The sequence below is a fragment of the Thunnus maccoyii genome, chromosome 19 (assembly GCF_910596095.1).
Source record: "Thunnus maccoyii chromosome 19, fThuMac1.1, whole genome shotgun sequence".
In the NCBI taxonomy this organism is placed as follows: Eukaryota; Metazoa; Chordata; class Actinopteri; order Scombriformes; family Scombridae; genus Thunnus; species Thunnus maccoyii.
Genome location: NC_056551.1, coordinates 14,985,850 through 15,009,450, shown reverse-complemented (window position 1 = coordinate 15,009,450; position 23,601 = coordinate 14,985,850). Strand labels below are relative to the sequence as shown.

General features: G+C 40.1%; 1 protein-coding gene across 3 annotated transcripts in view; it reads left to right on the top strand.

The window, feature by feature from the left end:
- unc5cb (unc-5 netrin receptor Cb) overlaps positions 1-23,601 on the top strand; it is a 124,107-nt gene that overhangs the window by 85,927 nt on the left and 14,579 nt on the right. For 2 of the 3 annotated variants that reach the window (XM_042396198.1, XM_042396200.1), the window contains exons 5-9: positions 11,978-12,158; positions 15,424-15,591; positions 15,859-16,023; positions 19,908-19,964; positions 22,816-23,007. In XM_042396198.1, the coding sequence (XP_042252132.1) occupies positions 11,978-12,158; positions 15,424-15,591; positions 15,859-16,023; positions 19,908-19,964; positions 22,816-23,007 (763 nt within the window). The remainder of the gene's footprint in view (positions 1-11,977; positions 12,159-15,423; positions 15,592-15,858; positions 16,024-19,907; positions 19,965-22,815; positions 23,008-23,601) is intronic. The other variant, XM_042396199.1, reaches the window with a different exon arrangement.

The following is a 23,601-nucleotide window of genomic DNA, read 5'->3' as shown; positions in this document are numbered from 1 at the left end:
ATCAGAAATGGACTTTCACTGTCAGTGCTCGTGCTCGTTTGACAATAGAGATGACGTGGTGTCTAGGCTACATGATGACACAGTGGATGACCCCTCCACAGGAAAGCATAAAAAGAAGAAGAAGAAGTTCGTCATCAAAGCAGACTGTTTTCTTAATCTGACAAGTAGACATCTACTGTAGCTTATTTATTGTTATGATGACAGCACGTTGTCCTATTACATGTTGTGATTATTTTCTATTCAATACTGAAGTTTGCCACATGCTGTGCATAGAGCTGAATTGAACAGTGATTTGCAAGAATGACATTAAGTGTATTGGCACGTCTGGCTGAGTGGTGCTATCTACAGTACTGAAAGGAGCGTTGGGGGATTTAATTCTGGTATGTTTAATTAGCATTTGACCTTTTGTTTTGTTGTATATGATCACATCTCCTATGTGTCCGGATGAGGAAAGGATAAGGCATGAACTTGACATCACATCACCAAGAGTGAAAATATTGCGCTATTTGATTAATTCAATTTTTAAGAAATGGATTTAAATATTCCTACAAATGCAATGGTCAAATTCAAATTTCGTACTACATCCATACTTTATTCTTTAAAGAAATTGTGCCTCCCAAAAGTAGACTGCATACAAAAGAAAACAATGCACATTCAAAAATACAGCCACAGTATAAAGCACTAACAAAATTAAAATAAATAATCCTGTTTGAACAAAATATTTACTTGACAAAATTGTGCAAAACTTCAGATGTGCTACAGTGTAGTTGGTTAGAAGAACAGACACTGTAGTAATCTTACCAACAGACAGACGGTGACTTCTTACTGCTATATTCTGTGTTGCTGTCAAAAGCAGTACATCTGCAACTGTTTTAATATAACTGTGATTCTCTTCAACTTTCTTTCTGTACACTTTGTCAACCATGTCTAATATAGAAGAATCTGTAAGTGTTACCCTCTTGTGCTCATTCCAAGCAAACATAGCATTAATGTGAGGCTCAAATATCTAATGCAACTTAAAGCCACCATCTTTGAACGTTGCTTTTTTTTTCCAATGTGAAAAGCCTGATTCTGAGGTGAAAACAGATTCTGACGCATTAAGCAGGGAGAAGTGTCTGCATGCATAACAGTAGGCTGAATATTTCCTTTGTGAGTATTCAAGCCATGAATACAGGTTATACCATAATGGATTGAATGACCTCCTCTTCCTATCTTGGATGGTATTTGGAAAACTCTTTAAATGAGGTTGAGTGGGACCTGCTGCTCATGACTGTGAAATATCTGAAAGTGACAAAAGCGTGAGATTTAGATCCTGCATTAAGTGTCATCTAAGTCACAGATATGACTTATTGGGACAGAAGTGGTCAGTGGTAATACAGATGAAAGAATTGAGTCTCCAAACTACGTTTTGTAATGAAAACACACATGAGAAGTGCACTGATTTGCAGCAAAAAACAAGAAGGAAAAAGAAAAGAATATGGGTGAGAGAATGGATTGAGATATGTGAGAGTTGGAGGCAAGTAAATGTTTTTTGCAATGGAAACGTAGGTAGCTGATTCTGATAGAAAATATATTAAATAGATGCATGGGTTCAGGGAGCTACTACAGATGACAGCAGAGGGGTTTGCTCTGTTTTCAGCTTCTTTAATTACTCACACTTACCTCATGGCTATGAAAAAAGACAACAGTTCCATTCCACAATTTATTTTTCCTCTTTTTTTTCTAAACTCAAACACAGCTGCCTCAGTGGGAAAAAGGACACAACTGAATGCTGCTTTTTCATCTGTGTTTGTCAGGCCTTTTCTCACACAAGCCCGCCAGAGAAAAAGCCTCGGAAAAAGCAGATGGGCTAAGTCTGTGGTTACATATGAATCTGCAGAAATATGTAGCAGCCGTTGTGAAGGAACGATCTGTCATATTTCACCCACTCTAAGACCAAAAAAATACAGAGAAGATGAGAGAGGCTGAAGGCAGAAGGAGAAGAGCTGTTGAGGTTTGTCGGGGTTGGATCCAGTGGGTTGTTGTCAGGCCTCCAGTGGGCTGTCAGTTCACTCTGTGGTTCCTTTTGCCTTACGAGGGAGAGGCTGGCAGCATGGCAGACAGTGGCTGAGCCATAAAACCCATACTCTTACAGCGCTTTTGTTAATTCATGTGGATTGTATGTGATGGACATTGTGTTTTGTGGCAGGGATCCAAAGCTGCTCTTTCATGAAAAAGACAAGCAGGACACACATGCACTGTGCTGACAGCGCATGTACTGCATTGTCACATAACTGCACTTTCGCATGCATGTTCACATGTCTGCGTGCCAGCAAAGACATTAGCAATCATGCAAGCAAAGGCACACACGATAACTGCCATCAACTCAACTAAGCACTGAAAGTCTATTCATCTATTGTATAGAGTGAACAGTATGATTGTGGCTGACCAGCTGGCAGAAGAAGATTCACCAGTGATGAACTAGAAGAAGGAATCATGCTTCCTCCTTTAAAAGTGGAATAAAAGCTTTGATTGAAGAAAATCTGTTGTCTCATCCCGGTTGAAAATAATGTTTTCAATCACTGTTAAAATTGCTAACCAGTTAACGTTGCAAACTCTGACACTTCAAGATTGTAAATATTTTGCAGTTGTCAGGAAAGTATTCTGCCGAAATCAGCTATAGTGCCAGATTTTTGCAGCTGGAAGAGACGAGGAGTTACCAAAGTAACTCACACACGCACACACATACATTCAAAGAGCCATTCTGCAGAATCAAAGTAAGTCAGTCACAATTAATTTTGATCTCAGATTGCAAAGTGGCATTCCTTTACAGTATGTGATTTGATCCAGCATCCAGTTCTGCATTGTTCCTTTGTCTTCCCACTTTTCAAATGATTTGCATTATAGGTTGTCATGATGGTTTACCACAGTAATGACATCCTGTGATTCTATTTAAGTGGTTTTGAGACTTTGTTGGCTTTCCTGCGGGGGCTGTTGCCCTGAAAACTAAACATTATGCTGAATAATCAGGATTGCTCCTGTGATGATGCAGCATGTTTTCTTAACAGAAGTTCCCATCAGACTGAGGTATCCCAACCCTTGTTTTTGACAGATTATTCACACATTATACATTGATTTTCTCAAGTACGGCAAGTAACCGTGTAGTGTTGTCGAACGCATATACATATAGACACACATTCTGTCCCTCTCTCACACACACATACAAAGAAAACACGCAGCAGGCATTTATTTTGGCTCTCCTTGCGACCATTACCAATGGAACTTTGGCCTTGGAGGACTGAAATACTGTGAGTGAGGTTTCTGAAATTGCACAAGGATTCAGTCATCTGAATGTCTTGTATGGTCTGAATACATTAAACACTCACCAGGCTCCCTACAAGTCATTGTTACACGTTTCCATAGCCATGAATATTTGATATATACTTAATCAAGGGCAGACGGAAAATGGAACTGTATATGCTATTCTAGGAAGGAAGAGGGAAGGAGTGATTTGGCAGGAGAGGCTCTCTGCTGTGTTTCTGTGTTTGACATGGGCTTACTTTCTGAGTGCTGCCTATGGATATAGTAACAAAGGTGAAGATGAGGATAGAGGGCTTTCCATCAGCTCAACACAGAACCTTCCCTTTGAGATCCTCCATGAAGCTTTTTCATTAAAATCTAAAGGGCCTCTACACAAGTAACGGTCGACTCTTTTCATACTCAATAATATGTGTCAGGCTCATAAAATGGACTTAAATCTCCTTTGAGAAAGAATGCAGCTTTATTGTTCCTTCCTCTTTTCTTCCGCCATGCCCTCCATCTCCACTTCAGAGCACTTATCTCAGCCCTGAGAGAAAGACAAGAGTTCAGAGGTGATGCAGCACTGTGAGCTGCTGAGTCTGTTTCCATGGAAGCAGGATTTTAATTCAGGCATCTCCTCAGTCAGCCGGGGTCCTGCCGTGTTATCATGGGTAACGAGTCATTGATGCTCTGCGGGGAAGGGGCCCTGCTGCCATGATTAAGTCCATTGGCTTTACTGAGAAGAAAGCCACGAAATACAAAGCTCTTTACTTCACACTCCCTCATCTAGAGAAGTGAGAGACTAAGTCAGATGAATTTCGACAGCTGGATCAGCAGCTAGATCCAAATTCAAGGTTTCCTCATATAGTTCTGTGGCTCCAGAAGGACAGTAGTAGTTTTGTTATTAGGCTCAAATTTCCTCTGTTTTTGTTATTGACTAAATGTACTGACTCTCATCATCTAGGTTGAATATCTTGACTGTGGCCCTTTATAGAGATCCAGCAGCCACCTTTTCAGCACATCAGACCATGTAAATGTCAGTGATCACTGTTGATTTTTGGCCCAGTTCCACTTAATAAGCAAAGTGAAGGCATAATGCAAACAGTGGCTTGTTAGGTCACCTTGTCACCTGTTAAGAGTGGGCCAGGAATGTGAAGAGTAACAACATTTCAATGCCCTGTGAAAGAGGAAATGTATGTTCATTAAAGCTACCCGTGGGAGAGAAGGTGCCAGGAGGCCAGACCAAATCCCTGTAGCAACCAACCAAAGATTGCTCCTCAGGCACTTACCTGTCAATCATTGCAGTTTTCCCATGTAAAGGCTGTGATTTACTCTTAGTAGCCCAATATTTTTGAGCTCTGCTGTAGTCCATAAGTAGCTGCCATTCCTTCTCTCTAGGCTTTAACAAACATTTAGCTGTAAAATTTTGAAAAAAGGATCAGACCAGAAAGGATCAGACCACCAGATGAAAATAAAATATTATTCTTAATCAAACAGAGCGTAGAAGCACGGCTTATGGCTCCAGACTGCTGCAATGATTTAAACTGAAATTGGAAAACAAAACCAAGGAACTACTACATGTGCTAAATGGGCTACAAGACCAACTTATATATTGCCTGTATTATAATATTGGCATTCTTTGTGTTTTGAATCAGTGGTTCACCTGCCATCATGGCTTTCTTCCAAACCCTAAAAGTAAACCTAGCTTCTTTGTTTACACTTCTAAAAAGGGCATAAAATGATTTTAAAATATCACGTTTCATTAAGCAACCTGGAACTGTAGGGAAAGCACATTGCTGGGTGCCAGTACTTTCATTTAACATGGTAATGAGACGATAATGAGAGAGTTCTCATTTTTGGGTAAAAAGTTTCTTTATCACTTGAAAATAGTCTTTGAACTGTTTGCACTGAGCTCGTGAATTGGTTCCAGCATTTTTATCCTTGCTCCTGAAGGTTGTATTGTACACAGAGAGCGAGTACTGACCTCTATCACAGCACAAAAAGCCTCTCCCTTGGTGGAGTTATCGTCTAAGCTTTTCTAAAGGCCAGAGGAGACTCAAGGAGACCAAGGACTGCGTGCACAGAGTGTATTACACAGTTCTCTCACTGGCGAAAGCTGTAATAGTTTATATCAGTTTATCATTTAATATTTCTCATAAGATAGCGTGTGCGTGCCATGCCTCTCAGTAGCCAACTTGTAAATTCACTTGTCCACCCACCATGAGAATATAGAATAATAATTTTGGCTTAAAAACAAAAAGTATAATGGCAGAGATCCCATACTCACATCGTCACCATATAATTAACCGATCCTTGGGCCAAAGATGATTTGTACACCAAATTCTAAACAAATCCTTTTTTATACTGTAGATACCTCCTCAACAAACAAGACAAAAAAAGCAACGGTGGAGCTAGAACTAGGACCTAGTTCAAGAAATGGCTATTCTTCAGCAGACTAAGGCTTCAGGCAGGACTGAGCAGAAGGAGGTCATTACTCCTGGCTGGAGTCTCAGTGATCCTTCCTTTGTATGGACACATTCAGTAATAACCACTCCAACTCCACCTCTATTACCCAACCTCACCCTCCTGCCTCCTCCCATTCCTGCTCCTCCATATGCACCCTCACAAACACACACACACAGATATAAATACAAGTAGCACAGGCGTACACATACATACAAACATTTTTCTCATTGCATCTCAAGATATCACACCTTAGTGTATTTCGACTTGTTAATATTTATACAGCTCACATTTCCATACTTGTCACGCAGGCAGAACATATGGCTTGTTGTCTCATAGTGGATGATTGAATAATCAGTTTGTAACCTTTTGTGGCTCATTCTCCAGGTGTGTCATTCAAGCCTGGAGCGGATGTATGCTGTGAAAAAATGGAAATGAATAAATTACATCGGGTAGATAGTTAGACTTCCTGTGGAGAAGCAGGAGAGCTCATAATGACTTCTCTGTAGAAGAGTCTCGCACATTGCTGTGGAACATTTTTTTTTTCTCCCCGTTCTTCCTTTTCACACCCCTTTTCCTCCCCCACACTCTGCTGTACGTTCTATTTCTGACACAACAGCGATGAGTAATGAATGGTTTTGCCTTGCACTGGTTCTTAACAAGTGAGTGGATTGTATACAGTGTGTTCTGTATATTTGGCTAATTAGTGTTGTGCTGGCACACCCTGGCAGAGCACAGAAACATCCCACTCAACAGTTACTCCCACGTCGCTGCTGTAGCCAGGTCCGCAGACAGTAATGTTTGCTCGGAGAAGAAGCGACAGTGGACACTGAAACTCAAGGCTAAATGTGCCTCCACCCTAAAAGAGACGGTCTAGCCACACAGAGACCAACACTAATAGCAGATTTTGGTGCTACTTTTTAACTTGAAAGCCTAAATTGTACACATTTATCACAAGGCAGTTGCCCTCATACTTCTACAAATGATAATCAACTGTCAAACAGTACATGAGGTTAAAGGTCCCACAGAATAAGCACTTGAACTTTCAGGAAAAAGTGCATCTTCAGTGGTGAACACATGCTTCTCTGTAGGACCAATGAAGTCATCACAAATTTCTGAACAATTCAGCTTTTCTGTCCATCTTATTGGTTTACATTTGACTCATCTTATATTGTCTAATGCTCTGCTCCATGTCATTTTAACAGGAATCACATTAAGGAAGTATTGACACTATTCAGTGGAACCTTAAATAGAGAATATATCCATGTAACTTTAATTTTATTGTAATAATAACAACACACAAAGTGGTATATGTCTGGCTTCACCTATATCTATACACCTTGCAGTGGATTTTTCATGATCTAGTTTATGTGCTGTTCTTACTAGTGACCAGTGTTCACTTGAAGACAAATACCTGGTTGATACAACGTGGTAATGTGATGTTTCCCGACTTACAAGGAGGATTAGCTGAAAATGTCATTAAAAGATAGGTTCACAGTTTTTCAAGTCTGTCTTACAATAATAGGTGGTGCCCATATGAGGACTGAAGCAGGTTTTGCTTGCTGTAATCATTCCTCCTGTTCATACCAGCTGTTTAAATATCTCTTCCTAACATGAGTTGACTGTAAGTGATGGGTGACAAAATCCACAGTCCTCATTTTGTGTAAAAATATATTCTGAAGTTTATCTGAGGCTTATATGTGGCTTCAGCAGTCTGAGTTAGTCAAATCAAGATAATACATTCTAAAGTAACAGTCTTTTTAGTGAAAAATTCCCTTTTTTCCTACTATCCTTCCACTGCAGCTGCACTGGAGGAAACACTGTCCAGGGGAACAAAAAAAGGGAATTTTGCACTCAAAAGACTTATTTTGGATGTTATGCACTTTATTTGACTAACTCAGACTACTGAAGCCTTATATAAGATTCAAATAAACTTTTGAATATATTTTTGCGCAAAATGAGGACTGTGGATTTTGTCCCCCCATCATTTACACATTTCAGAGGATCCAGCCCCTAAAATGAGACACAGTTTCAGTCTATCAAAGGCATCCACAAATCACTACAGCTAAAGACAAGATGTTGACAGGCCTATACTGACCTACTCTGTCTGCTTGATCATATTAATGAAACAGGGCACCTGTACACAAGGTCTCTATTGGCCTGTATGTCACTGATTCACAAAGAACATCAGTGATTTCCCTTCTCTACACTGTCAACACCTCCTTTGACATATCTCTTTTTCTAACCTGTCTTTATTTTCCTCTACCATCCAGTATATATAGATCTATGGATTTTCCAGATCTAAAGAGATGAAAAACCTGTCTCTTCTCAGTGGGATCTTCTTTGGTTACCTCTTGCTTTATTGCTTCTCTTTCACTTCAGCTCTTCAATTAAAAGTCACCGCTTAGTAAACTTTTTCCTCCCTAAAGACACGTTTGTTTTTTCTTGTCTATCCTTGGCTCTCAGTGGTGATATATCTTCCTCCTGATGTGTCCTCCTGTGCTACCTGTCTTGCTTTTTGTCCATCTCCTTCTCTTCTTCTCTAGGTTTATGTTGAACTCTTTCCTCCACACTGTCTTTCTCTCTCTGTCACTTGGCTGCCCCCGACCAGACAGGAAGACTCCCTCTCTTTATGACAGCTGACATGTGGCAATTTCCCTTCGTTAATGACAAGAAATGTGCCAATTACCTCTCCAGATGTTCCACTGCCAATCAGACACTAACGAGCTGTGAGTGCATGAGTGTTTGTGTATCTGTGTGTGCGTGTTTGAATCTGCTGGCATGAGAAAAAGTTGGACAAGTGCTATGTGTGATGTAGTCTTCTGCTGAATTTTAATCATTTGAAATCTTTTCACAAGTGTGGCGCAGAGTTTGGCTTACCTTTTCATCTCTGGTTTTATAAATGAGTCCTAATTATAGTCGGAACAGAATAAATGATGGGTGAACTGTTGCTCACTTTTGCTCCCTCACACACACACGTTCTCACTTCTGACACGAGTTTCTACCACTTTCTATCCCTCGTCACTGTGGCTCCCTCCCACCCCTACATCTGCACTGAAAAGCTCTTTTGTTGAATTTTTAATTACCTTCTCATATAAAAGTGCTCTTGACATCTGAACGCAGTTTGGAGAGGCTGCTGCCTCTGTGATTGGTGCAAAATTGGATAACCACCTCTTTGTATCAACTGTCAATCTCTATTCTAAGAACAGACCTTTCACTTCTGTGCTCTGCACACACTGATGTGAGCACCGAGAGACCAAATATTTATCAAGTCCACAAAAGCTTTGTTTCTCTTGTTTGCATCATCTTTATTTATCTTATTAGAGATTTGTTCCCTTACTCTTCAGCATGACGTAGGAAACAAAGGACACACAAAATGGCAATTATATCACTGTCAAATCTTTGTTCTCTACAGGGTCCTTCTCTCTGGTCGTGTTAGTCATATTTGTTAGTTTCATTCAGTATTACAGACTGATGGTGATATTGTAACACAAAACACACATACTTCTCAAATAAATGTGCCGTTTGGTAATCCTTTTTCAATAAATACATTGATGCAAGCATTATAATCACTGTAATCTCCAATCGTGTGGATATGTACCATTCTTTATAAACTATTCTGATTTAGTTTTAACAGTGAATCATTGCTTACATAGTGATTACAGGTCTGATATCAAGATAATGCATCAGAGTCACCTTTATCGTATATTTATGTGATAAGAGGACCTTTACAAAAGATATTTTCAGTGTTGAAACCTCTAGGAGAAAATATCTTTGCTATTACTAGAAGCTTCAAAGTCGTGGCAGATGTCCAAGTGTCACCTCAGCATATGTCAAAACACATTAGTCGTAATAAAATTAAAACACAAGCCAGTTCAATATCACAGTACCAAAATGCCTAATTTGATTCATACGGACATGCTTTGCTATAAAGTCTTTGAGTAAAAAATGTTCTTCAATTTACTTTGATAAAGCATTATTTGCATCATCATTCTTAACGAATGTGTTTTTAGCGATGGAGGTTTTAGTCTACGTAATTTCAGGCACAAAAATGTATAAAAGAGTAACAACCTGTGATACAAATTGTCAACAAAATGACAATGAAATTGTCAATTTTGTATAATTTTCTCACAGTGACTTCCTTCACTACTTAAATAGTACTAAGGCAGGAATTCCATCACATGCACTGTTAACACAGAATAGATATTTAGTGTCTTGTGTCTTCATAATACAGCTCTCACTGATGTGTAATAATAAACCTGTTTTCATTAAACATCTAGTTATAAATTAAATGTAAGCTAATAACTTCCTTTTCTTTTAGTTTTTTGTGTGTGGTAAGAGTTATTCTTAATGCTGCAGCACCATGTTGAGGAATGAAAATAATTTCTAAAAATCAATCTGTAAGTGATGGACAGATGTAATGCATCTCCTACGCATCGCAACTTATGTCATACTGCAGTTTATTGCATTGTGCTCGTGTGTGAGAGAGGTTTCATTTCAGCTAGTAGACAGCTGGTGGGGGAATCCTATCCTTTCTGGCTCCATGAGATTGATTCAGCTAATACGTGCTTACAGAAGAAAACACTCACACCACGAAATCAGGAGAGAATACACATCATGCTTACAATGGGCCGGCTGTGGCTAAGGAGGTAGAGCGGGTTGTCCACTAATCAGAAGGTCAGTGGTTCGATCCCCGACTCCTCCGGTCCTCACGTTGAAGTGCCCTTGTGCAAGATTCTGAACCCCAAAGTATGTGAGTATGTGTGAATGGGTGAGCATAGCAACATTGTGGGGCGCTTTGGGAAGGAAGCACTGTATCGTTCCTGATGAGCAGGTTGGCACCTTGCGTGGCAGCATCTGCCATCAATGTATGAATGTGTGTGTGAATGGGTGAATATTGACATGTTGTGAAGCACTTTGAGTGGTCGATAAGACTAGAAAGGTGCTGTATAAAATGCAGTCCAAAGGTTTACTATAAAGCGCTGCAGATATTAAGTTTGCATCTAGTGTTTGTTCAGGTGTAAGTTTGTCATGTCGGAAAAGGTATCTTATGGTTTATGCAATGTATGTATGTGTTGTATGCATTGATTTGAAAGAGGCCTGGGTTGGAAGAGTTTAAGTGTGAAATAATTGTGAAGTGAAGTATTGAAAATATGTTCTTCTCAGCCCCTCCAGTGTGTTCACTCCACTGGATAATAGAGCAGGCAGCCTTGCTGAGGTGTGACGCTGATGGCATCTTTGATAGTGTATGTCATTTCAGGCTAGATTCTAGTGAGGCTGGCGATGCATATAACCCAGTGTGTGTCACAATCAGTCCATCTTTTCTTTTGAGAAAGTTCTAACAATGCTGGTTTTACAACAATGGCCAATGTGTTGTACTTATCTGTACCACTACATGCAGTTTCTGTGTTGTTCGTAAGAAATCCAACAACAACAGTGAGCCCACAGACTTTTTTGTCTTGGCAGGACTCATATCAGGTTATTGCCCCACTTTTTTCAAGATAGTTTATCTCTCATGAGAGAGATCCTATATAAACATCCTGCTTATCTTTGCCAGTACTGCTCCTTGGTGTCTTATCTCTTATCAGGTCCCGCTCCCCATAGGATATCACAATGCACAGGAAGTTAGTTGTTTGCCAGGCCTCCTCATCAGTGGACAGCCTCTTTGAAGAAAACCAGAGAACCAGGAAATATTTTTGAATCAAAGTGGCTGCAGAGGTGGCATGTGTTATTCTTGTCGAAACCTTTACACCCCTTGAAGAGTTAAAGGATCTTGGTGATTTACAGCCAAATAAAGACTCTAAATGGCCCCCTGCTCTGTGATAGTGCCAGGAGTTCAATATCAGTATCATTTAGAGAAATGAAACTCATAAGAAAAGGTCAGAGTGCCTCTCAGCTTCAGGAATTGTGGAGAGTTTTCTTTTCTCTACTGTCTGACAATGGTGTTGCTATTGTAGTGCTTTGTTCTAAGGGGAGAATAAAAAGAGCATGGTAGCTATTGACTTTTTGTAGCAGGACCTCAGAGACAAACGGTTGTGCTTGAATCGTGGCACTCACTGAAATGTAAGGCGAAGACGAGAAAAACTACAGCAGCTTAAACATATATAGCTGTACACAATTTAATGAGGTCAGCCCATCTTATATCTCCACTTACATCTTCTGTTTAAAATACGTTTCTGTTGTATCCGAGATGTTTGTCTTTTCTCATTTTTTCATGTTGTCTTCTTCTTCGTAGGTGGAGTGGTTAAAGAATGAGGAGGTTATTGATCCCGCAGATGACAGAAACTTCTACATCACCATTGACCACAACCTGATCATCAAACAGGCCCGCCTTTCTGACACCGCCAACTACACTTGCGTGGCTAAGAACATCGTGGCCAAGAGACGGAGCACCACCGCCACAGTTATTGTCTACGGTAAACTACTGTCTTATACTTAGCAACACAGTCAATGATATCTACCATTACTCTCACATCTCCTGACCTCATCCACTTCAATGGTCACATGGGAGATGAAGTAAAGTCATAAACGAGTGGAGAGGGAAAAGTGTGGAATTCCTATAAGAAGTCAGCTCAACTCTAAATAAAACACATTTCAAAGTCACTCTGCATAAAGACAGTCCCTCTCTCATTTTGTTCATGCCTGAAGGTGTGCAAGGAATGGATTATTTGTGATTTTCTGAACTGCGAGTGAAGTGCTCATGTGGCTGAACCATACTTAAAGAGACCCCCGCTGTGGTTTCACACAGACTCACCCACTGTCTCACTAACATCAACTAACATGACTGTTATTGCTCAGCGCGGCTGTGAAGTTAAACTTCAATGCCTGCTGGAGGCTACTAAAGACATAAAAAATGACACATGAAGCAGATGCTCCTTTCAACCTGAGACATTGTTTTTCTGCATGGAACAACTATTGGCTTGATAGCTCATTTAACTGAGGGCAACAGGGTTCATCCTGTGCTTGAAGGGACTCCTCATAATACTGCTGATTTACCTCTGGGGATTAAGGAACACACATACACACACAGACACGCACACACACACACTCACACACATCTACAGAGCTTTGTAAATTGAGCTCCATATCATGTGAATTTGTTCCTCTTTGTTGCTGTCTTCCAACATTGTCCGTTCAATACTCAAATAGTATTTCATTATGTTTTCCATTTTTGAGGTGTAGGTGCTTCTTTATTTTTCCAGTTTTGTAATATTAGCTTCTTATAAACTAAAGATGAAAAAAGAAATTTGCCATCCAGATGAGTATCTTATTTTCCCAACATTTTTAAAGAGACAAATCATTAGTGAAAATGCAACTTTACAATTACAAGTTCTTGAAATCCATCTTTCAGTGTTCTCCTGAGTCTAATTTTATCACAATACCAAAAGATATGTATTAAGGGGTCACTCTGCGTGCCACATTTTAAACATCTATCTGAGGAGCTGGTGTCAAACTTAATAGATATAGTCAGAAATATGTGCAGAAATTTTGGCAGCCACATCATCTTGAAAATATTTAGTCTACTTATTAAATTGATCTTCAAATTAGACCACCTTCCGAGGTTTTGCTTAAGGTCTTTAATTAATAGAAGAAAATTGTCTTTGTATAGGTATAACTTATCTGCTCTAATATAGCAATAAAGGTATTTCATATTCCTTGTTTGCACCTCAAATTGTTAAGAGTTTCCAAATTAGTTAAACATTTGTCCATTACCATTAATTCTGTTTTTCCTTCATTCCTTCATTCATTTTATATCCTGATAGCTTCAAAAAAGTTTCAAACATAATTTCAATTACATATGTACATTACTTAAATAGAGTAATAAATCATCAGCAAATAAACTAAATTTGTAATGCTTCTTACCAATTGTAATGCCACTTAATTTTTCTGTCTGTCTAATTTTTTGAGCCAAAGGTTTGGTTGCTAATGCGAACAGGGAGTGTGATTAAGGGCATCCTTGAGCTGTGCCTCTACTTAAGGGAAAGGGTTCTGAAAGAATTCCATTTGTATATACTTGTGCCTTTCATGATTTGTAGATTGTTTTTACCATATTAATAAATTTAAGTGGAAGTCATAAACCTCTAACACTTTATACAGACAAGGCCATTTGAGTCGGTCGAAAGCTTATTCTGCATCAACCGCCATTAGTGGTAAATCCCTCTCATACTTCTTGGCATACTGTATTAAAGATAGACATGGTCTAGTATTGGTTTTTAAATCTCTGTTTTGTGTAAATCTGGTTTGATTGTGATGGATAATATTTGGTATGATTTGTGCTAGTCTGTTATTTATGGCTTTAGTAATATTTTTTTTTTATTACAATTAATTAAACTAATAGGTCTGAAATCAGAAGGTCTATCACAATGTCTGCCTGGCTTCTTGAAACTGATATTTTCACTAGCGTTAAGTTTCAAATCCATGAAGCTTTCACCACTTTTCCTGTCTCCCTCTGAGCAGCTTTCCTGGACGGACTGGAGGTGTGGTGTTGTTAGCATCCTTGTTGTTTTGCTTATCACTTACAGTTAAGTGAACATAGAGAACAATGTGGCTAGCAGCGGATCAGTGTAAGGATGATGTAGAAACACAAATCGAGAGCATATTCCAGGGACAAGGGTCTCTGTCTCTACAAGGATTCCCTGTCACTTAAGCAGTCTATCAGGGCTAAGTGTCGAAAAACCGCTTTGATGTCAGCTCATCCTTGAGAGACAGAACCACAAGTTACTGCATCTGTTTGTGCTGTCCTTGCCTCTTTATCCCCCTTTTCTAAAATGTGATACTCGCCCATTTTTGCACAATTGTGCTGTGTGTGAAAGCGCATATACTCCGCCACAAAGCAGTACAAGAAACCCAAACGATGAGGGATAGTTGTGTCTGACACTGGTGATGAAAAAGTGAGAAGGACAGGGAGTGCGTTTTTAGCCCAGTGATTTTCAGCCCAACCCGCAACAAGGACACTGGAAACAGGAGCACAAACTGGCAACAAAAGAGAAAAATAATGGGAGAGAGTGTGTGGGGGGAGAAAGAGGGAGAAAGAAGATAGAGCCATAATCCACGGAGGAAAGAAAGCAGACAGTAAAGAAATGTGGGGCTTTGGCAGTCTTCCCCTAGAGTCCAATATTTTGGGCTTCACTCATAAGCATGTCACATTTGAAAGTCGGAGACTCCAAGGGGCCCAGTTCTACCATCTCAAATGCCACAGACTTGTTCTCAGCCACAAGCCCTGGTGTCACTCTGCACTGGATTTAGTCGCTGACAGAGATGGATGGGAGAGGGAAGAGAGGCATTAGGAAGAATCAGTGAATGGAAAATGCAGCAATCTGACCAGATTTTACTGTCTGGCTGCATGGTAAAGTAATGACCTGAGATTTCAGGGTCAAAAAACAGAAACTCTACAGTGTAGACACATTTAATAATGAGCATTTTATAATAGGCAAATAACTTTAAAGAGATGTCTTAGAAACTTAATCAAATTCATATCTAATGGCTATATGCAGTGTCTCTCTCTGTTTTTACTGCAAATTTACTGCAAAAATTTGTATTTAATTTTATCCCAAATCTTTCACCCCAATCTATGCATTTTCATGCTTTTGCTTCCTTTAATAAAACTCTGACAATAAACCTTGTTCAACAGGAAGCATTCTTAAGGATATTTTAACATGTTTTTATTTCTATGTATTCCAGTAAATGGCGGATGGTCGACATGGACAGAGTGGTCGGTGTGTAACAGCCGCTGTGGTCGTGGTTACCAGAAACGCACACGCAGCTGTACCAACCCAGCACCACTCAACGGCGGCGCCATCTGTGAAGGGCAAGGCATCCAGAAGCTGGCGTGTAATCCTCTCTGCCCAGGTATGGTATAAAATAACAATACGCCCACTTTCTAGTGGGCGGAAAGGGTTTAGGTGCACAAAACTAAATACATAAAATATGATGCAACTTTGAGTTTGCATATTTCACTCTGTTTGTACCTCCACCCTTACGTGTGTGTCTCTCTCCCACATATCCTTCGCTGTCTGAATCACGTATCCACTCACACTCACGCACCCATTTGTCTTCATCTTCTCATTGGCCATATCGTTCACTCGACCCTCATCTGTCCTGTCTGTTGTGTGGTAGTGGATGGCCTGTGGACAGAGTGGAGTAAGTGGTCCACCTGTGGGACAGAGTGCACCCACTGGAGGAGGAGAGAATGCAGCGCTCCAGCACCCAAAAACGGGGGAAAGGACTGTGAGGGCATGGTGCTCCAGTCCAAGAACTGCACTGATGGGCTGTGCATGCAGAGTGAGTACCCAGCTAATCCTCTGCTACTCTCTCTGACCTGCCAACAAAAGAAATTTCTTCACCCTTTGACCATGAGTTTCAATCTGCTTCTTCATCACCATGCTGTGTTCACATCTACACATAGCACTCTCACCTCACATAACTGTCTCTCACTCATTCTGTTTCACTTCACTCATACATAAACAATAAGACTTGCTAAAACGCCTTTTTCTCTGTCTCCCGCAGTAGATCTGTTTCTCATGCATAACACACAAAAGCTGTTGGACAAAAGTGACATAAAAGCAGAACCACTGCACATCTTTTCCTGTGTCAGCTCTGCTGCAAATATAAGCATATGTTAAAAAAAGGACTCTGCCACATGGGGAAGCACTCTAAGTAATTATCCTTGTCACAGGCTAAGCATTTGGGAGTTATATTTAAAATAAAAATAAGTGATTATATTGTAATTACATGAGGGGGGTCACAACCAGCAGGTTGCTCTGATTACTACCTTAATTTAAAAACTCTGGATTCCTCAGGTCCAATGAGAGGAAACACGAGGCCACAAAGTGGCACAAGCGTAGACTTGCTGCTTTTCCTGAGCTAGCAATTACATATGTTGGAAAGTGAGCAAGTATTGTACATGATCATTTTTTCTTACAATGATCTCAAAGTACACAAGCAGCTCCAGGACGCACCAACATTTCTTTCTCATAAATCACATTTTTTCTATTGGTTTTCCTGTTTTGTTGCTAACAAAAAAGGGCCAAAGCCAGTTTGTGGTGCACCCAGATATTTTTCCGCAGGCAAAGAATTATTTTCTGCTTCTCTTTCTTCTAGCAGCAAAAAAGCCACGGTGTTCAGTTGGGCCAACAATACTGCTTCCTCTCCCTTTTAATACATTCACAGATTGGAATCATGCTGCAGTTGCCCTGACGTCCATGTTTGTGTGTGCGCGTTTGTCTGTGTGTGTGTGTGTTTACTGCAGTGTTAAGAACTTAAAGGGCAAAGTATCTGATACCCTGAACTTCATCTACTAAAACTTTGCCTTCTTTTCTGTGCCTATAATACTAAGAGAACAAGATGAGAAGGAGAGAGCTGCAAAGACTGCACTGTAACCATTTAAATTCAGTGTCTAGTTTAATAAAATTCTTCCCCAGTAAACATCTTTGAAGGTGTTAGACCCACACACTGTCACAGATGTCTCCATCGTATGTATAACCTACTACAGATGGTGATTGTGACACCAATAATATAACAGAGGCACGGTAGCTAGATGCCTTGAATTTGATACAGCTGGCCGTCAGTGTGTACAGCTGATCTGAGCTTTTGCTGCACCATGGGGTTGTAAACTGCTACCTGCAGTGTGGTGTCGACATGATGTACTATAGGTTACGGGTGACATCACATTGGCAGTCAATATGCATCTTTACGTGCAGCTGGCTGATGGATCTGCATGTCTCTGTCTAAAGTAAATATACACTGTATTGCATGTCCATATGTAGTGGGGACTGACAGGAAACTATGACTTCAGTGTTCAGTGATTTAATTTAACATTAGCATCAGAGGAATGTATTAGCTGATTTTATAGCAAGGTCATACAGTATGTCTATAGTGTATGGAAACATCAGGGAGCAATCTATGAGAAGACCTACTCTTATTTATCTTATTTATCTTTTTTTATTTCCCTCTGCGGCACAACATACGTTCACCCCACACTTCCCCACCCTGCCGCACGCCCTCTGCAACTCAGCCTCTCAGAAGCATGAGTTCTTTGTAGATTGATGGCCAGTTTGCAGAGAATATAAAGCCATAATGATATAGATTTAGAATCATTTCAGGAATTGATTTTTTTGGAAGCTAAAAGGGTGAAGCCACTTATGTCAATGCTAATGACCATTTCCACAAGCATTTACAGTAGGAGAACGGCCCATTATCTAAAAGCTCACATTATAGCAAATATGATTGGGATTGGAAGTTGTGTGCAATCTGAACTCACCTCGGACCGCTGATTTGTTCCCTGCAGTGCAGGGCTGGGATCTGAGCAAACACGTGTCTGTGGATTCCATTGCAGCTTGATCTTATTTTCTGTTGTTTGAATTTATTTAAATTACTCCAATTGCAATCCATCACAGAAATCTGGCAAAGGAATTTGATACAGCCAGAACTGGAAATAGAACTTGTGATGCTTAGTCTCCATTGCTGTTCACTGTAAAAACACAACTGGCCCGAGTCAAAAAGGAAAGATTTATGTTATAATTTACTTTGAAGCTTGTTTATCACATTTAGCCTGTCGGGGAGTTGTCAGGGTTGGATATAACAAAGTTAAGTATCTACAGATTGATCTAGAGAGGTTGCACTTTGTCTGTTGAGATAGAACTTCCCAACTCTAACACATGAGTATAGTTTTCACAGTTCACTGAGGCTGGCCTGTGTAAATCTCTGTTTTGCACTCCCTCTGTGGTCTCTCCTCCTTAATGTTGATGTTGTTTTCCAAGCCTTTGGTAACCCCGCTCTCAGACATGACATTTTCTTGACATATGGATCTAGAGAAAGGGGGGCGAATACTCCAGCAAGGGCAAATGCTTCATTGCTATCAAACCCCAGAGACTGTAAAATCATGACTGTAAGGTTTACTTCAATATACAGTTATTTATCCTACATTTTCAACAGGCTATAGGTGATTGAAAAGATTTCATTACATATATCATTTTTGGTTAAGATATATTCACCACTAAGAAGTAGTAGAAGCAAAAAATTACCTTAAGCTATTCAAGTGATGACATCAGTCTTGCCAGACAACTATCTCTCTCTTAGGTTGGAAATCTGCCATCTTCAAGGAAGTAATAGCTAAAACACAGACAGTGATTTCCTGTAGTACAGGCCCCCCTTCCTCCTTAGCTGTTGTCAGGAAAGAATAATCTTTGTCTGTCTGGGGCTCTGAGGTTTCCTTTGGAGCCCTCCCACTGAAGCATGCTTTTACTCTGGCTATACTGTAGACTCAGTCAGGATGAATAGAAACTCTACAGGATGGGTTCAAATGGGCCATCAGTTAGACTGACCCTGACAGTCACCTCCCCCTGCTCCAGCCCGTCCTCCCCGTTGCCTGATTACATGTACACACCAGCCCCATCTATCAAGCCATTGATTTTCCTGTCGGTCCACTTGTCTGCCTGTGGCTCTCTCCCTCTCCAATAAGGAGTACATTGTTTGTATAGTTGTTTATGGATGTCCCAGGGAGACTTAATATTATGTGCACTAGTGCACTATCCCTGGCTGTGCACCATGTCATTCTAACCTGCTTTTAGAAGTTACTCTTCACTTAAACACATGAACTGGCAACAACAAAGCCAACCAAAACCACAGTCTGGTCCAAAACTCATCTATTCTGAAGATTTTTCTCCAAATATCTGTCCTTCAACCTTCTTCCTCTTCATACTTTCCTAACATAATCATTTCTTTTATCGCATGCACTACCTTCTCCATCCACCTTCAACTGACGGATGCAAGGCTGTTGGTTCTATTGACTCTGTTGGAGCCTACACTTTATCAGCCTCTCCATTCCCCTCACCTGCCAGCATCAGTCCTGCTGCTGCTGAGGCACTAAGCCCAGTTGATGGATCACGCCACTCCCTCACAGAACCTCCACCCCTCCCCCCGCTCTTCTCATCCATCTCTATACTCTATGCACAGATCTGGAGAGGAGGGGCCAAATCAAGAAAGATCACTTCCCTGTGTCATCACTCCTACTCATGAGTTTGTTGCTGTCTCATTTGTTGAGTTTGTTTTTCTGTTGGCTTAAATTTGATTTTCATCATCCCTCTCCCATCATCTTCCACCCTCCCTGCCCCTATCTTTACCTCCTTGACTCTCCCTCCCATCCACAATCCCTTCCTCTTTTCAAGGTTCCTTATATCAGAAGTCATCTGAGGCAAAAGACAAGAATGATTTGGGAAATCCATGTGAGTTATTGTTTTTTTTTTAATCATTTTTTTCCGTTCACATTATTTCTATATTCATTCTCATGTCTGTCTTTGTCTCTAATCTTGTTTGTAAGGACTTTATTGGCAGGTTGTGCACAAGGAATTTGCAATCACTCATTCAGAAAACATTACATTTTTGCAAACAGAAATGTTTCCTAAATTGTGTTTTTGCACTAAAAACATAAAACAAGAAAACAAAAACTTGCCCGTGATAGAATGATAATACATATTTGCCATTGTTCTTTCAGTACATCTATGTTTCGTTACTGCTATTCTGTTTTTACTTACAGATAGCCAACTCAGGGTATTTGCATTTGTTTGTCCTCTGTCATAATGTGTCTCTGCTAGCTGCCTGCCTGTTTACAGCCATGTTACTATTCTCTAACTCAGAGCTGACACTGCCCTTTACCCTGTTGCTCCTTGTGAACTTCAGCCTGACAGTTTGCCTCGCTGTCAGCTCAGGCGCTGAGTCTGGCAGAGAAGTTAACCCACTGTTTCTCTCTCAGTGTACATTTCTTAATATTTTTCTCTCTGTATCTCACCCTCCCTCTAAATCTCTGCGTCCTCACAGAGAATGGAGTGTTCAATAATCCCTTTCATTTCCATTTCTTGTACTTTCCCCTTTCTGACAATGGCTCATGTTCAAAGGGATGTATTAATCTAAGTGATACATTTCAATGCGTACACTTAGCAGGTTGCTGCCTTTATCATCAAAGCGTGGGTGGAAGATTGTTCGACTGAGGGGATATATGTTAAATAACTGCGGAGAAGCTTGGCAGAGGGAGCGCAGTGAATTTACATTTTCAGACTTTCATCGCTGACTCCTTGCTCTGTTTTCTGTTCGTGTCTGAGCAAGAAGAAGGATTAGAAGCCTAACATATATGAGGATATATCTTGACACTCCTCTTTAATGTGATGTCTCAGTTAAGGCTGAATAGAGAGGGCCAGGCCACATATGTCCTTTCTGGGGACTGAGTGAATCAAGCCTTAGAAATGCCCACAGTGTTAACTCTTTAATTGTGGCCATTCAGTAGAGCTTAATCTAAGGAGAAAAAAAATCCACTTTTTCTAATCAGCATGTTTGTGCTGTGAGTGAAAGGGAATTCCCATGTGAGGGTAATACCCAATTTCATTGCAACAGAGATTCTCTGAGAGCATGAAATTGATCAGTCGATTGTGTACTTGTTTAATTAGATTTTAAAATTGATTTATTTCCAGCCCCACCTATAGAAAAGAAAACTATGCACTTTTTTTTTTACTTTTGGAGACTAAGTACAGTATGTGATACTTGGTGATAAATATTACACAACTTTATGCCTTTCAGTTGTCACAAAAGCACTCTGCTCTAGCTTTTCTTCTTCTACTCCTTTATCCTCCTTTGTGCAAGAGAACACAGGAGACACAGATTGAGTGCAATCTGTACCTCTAAGACACATGAGGCTAATTTACACAAATGCTTGCCATCTCGCATGCCCTGAATATGCTTTGTATGGATCTATGGCTGATGCTGCCATCTACTGGTATAGATTCTGTTCCATTTGCATACTCAAATTATCTCAGAAATGAAAGTATCTACCTTAATGAAATACCTCTGTGTCCCTCATTAATAAGTATGGATTTATAGGCTTTAGTCTTTGACTTTTTGTAGAACCCCCCCCCCCCCCGACATGTACTGTATGCATTCATACAGTATATGGAACAATGAACACACACATTCAGATACACAGGCTCACACATGCCTTTTGACATTTCCCTACCTCTAAAGAAGAGTTTTTTCCCCTCCATTTGTCAACTTGGTGACAGTGAAGGACATTCTTTACTAAACACCACAGAGAGTTCAGACTGTCAGTAGGTATCCATTAAAAGGTCTGATCTGTAATGAGTGCCTGTCTGCAGTCTGCGTTTCTAGCAGCCACTATATCCATGCCAGGCCTTCTAATCACAGAGGTTTCTCCAGCTGGAAAGTGGACAGAAAGACTATGGGAGGGAGACATAGATGAAAGACAATTTGAGAAATGCAAGCTATGTCTAGATCTTATCTGCAGTGTGTAAGAACAAAGACAGAGACAGACTCTGAACTCTAACACAGCACGGTAATTTGAAGATGAAAACATCTATATCTCCGTCTTTGGAACTTTTGATCTAGCTTCTGAGCCCGCTTGTTAGGACAGTGTGTCATTGTGTTGCACTGGAACAGCCTTCCTTATTAATTGCGCTGGTGTGTATAGAGTTTATCATCATTACTTTATCTTTATTTTCTTGTTTATCTTTATGATGTAGTATACAACCAGTCTCACACATACTATGCCATATGGTTTCTTTCATGAATTATTACTAACATAGACACACTAGTCAAGACTCCAGTATATGTTTGTAGTAAGTTGGTATCTTTACTGTATAACTTCAGTTGAAATTTAATGTTAGATGGCAAAGCTGAAAGGTGAAACAGACCCAATGTTTCACATTAAACTCAGTACTCTACACTGTATGTGTCAATATCATGTTTTAATGGTGTCCCTTTTCATTTTTGATAATTAAGAGTGTCCTATGTTATTTCATCAACACCCAGACGCCCAGCAACAGCAAGCCAGCATTAACCACAATGAAAAAAGAAAGACAGGAGATATAGTGTATGCATTTATTTCCCAGTAGATGGTTATTAATATCCGGCTCAATTTTAAACCAGGATATTAGTCTGCTGATAATAGCTTCATCACAACTCCTGCATATTGAGAAAAAAAGGTTAATGCTGTTGATGTGAACTTATGAGTTCACTTTTTCTCTCTCTGTTTTGTCTCTCTTCTCTGACCCCCACCCCCATGTTCTCCAGTGGCCCCCAGTACAGATGATGTAGCTCTGTATGTGGGTATTGTCATAGCAGTGATCATGTGCCTGGTTATCTCTGTCGTCGTGGCGCTCTTCATCTACAGGAAGAACCACCGGGACTTCGACTCTGACATCATCGATTCCTCTGCCCTTAATGGAGGCTTCCAGCCGGTCAGCATCAAGACTGCTCGCAAAGGTGTGGCACAGGATAGATATATATGTGTTGTTTTTTGTGTGTATGTGTGTAACATCTTGTTTTCAAATTCATATAGGCTGTCTATTTGAGTGTCTTTTACATCACCACTAAGTGAGCCAGTGAACATCAGATGGCACTAGGGTTGGGTATCATTTGAAATTTTCAGATACTAGCAACGATACTTGAGACAGTTAAACGAACTTAAGTTGTTAAATATTGTCACAATACAAGAGGCTTTAAAAGAACTTGGACAAAATGTAATTGTCTAAAATTGTCAAAATTATTATTCAAGTCAATGAACATCAGATCGAAGAATGAGTAAACAAGACTATGATATAAGCAGGCGTTCGATATCAACTTTTGGTACCTGTCAGTGTTATTGAGGTTGGATATCCAGCCCTAGATGGCACACCTGTGTTGTCAGGCATTGGGAATCTCTTGCAACCTATTGCATTAACCTGGTTAGATATGTTTGACTGTTGTCTGTTCTGGCAACACGTGTGTTAGTGATGATGTGAATGTAAATGTGCCCTTTTGACTGTAGATGAACAGCAAGCTTGTGAGAGAAATACAGACAGGATGTTTGTGCGGATG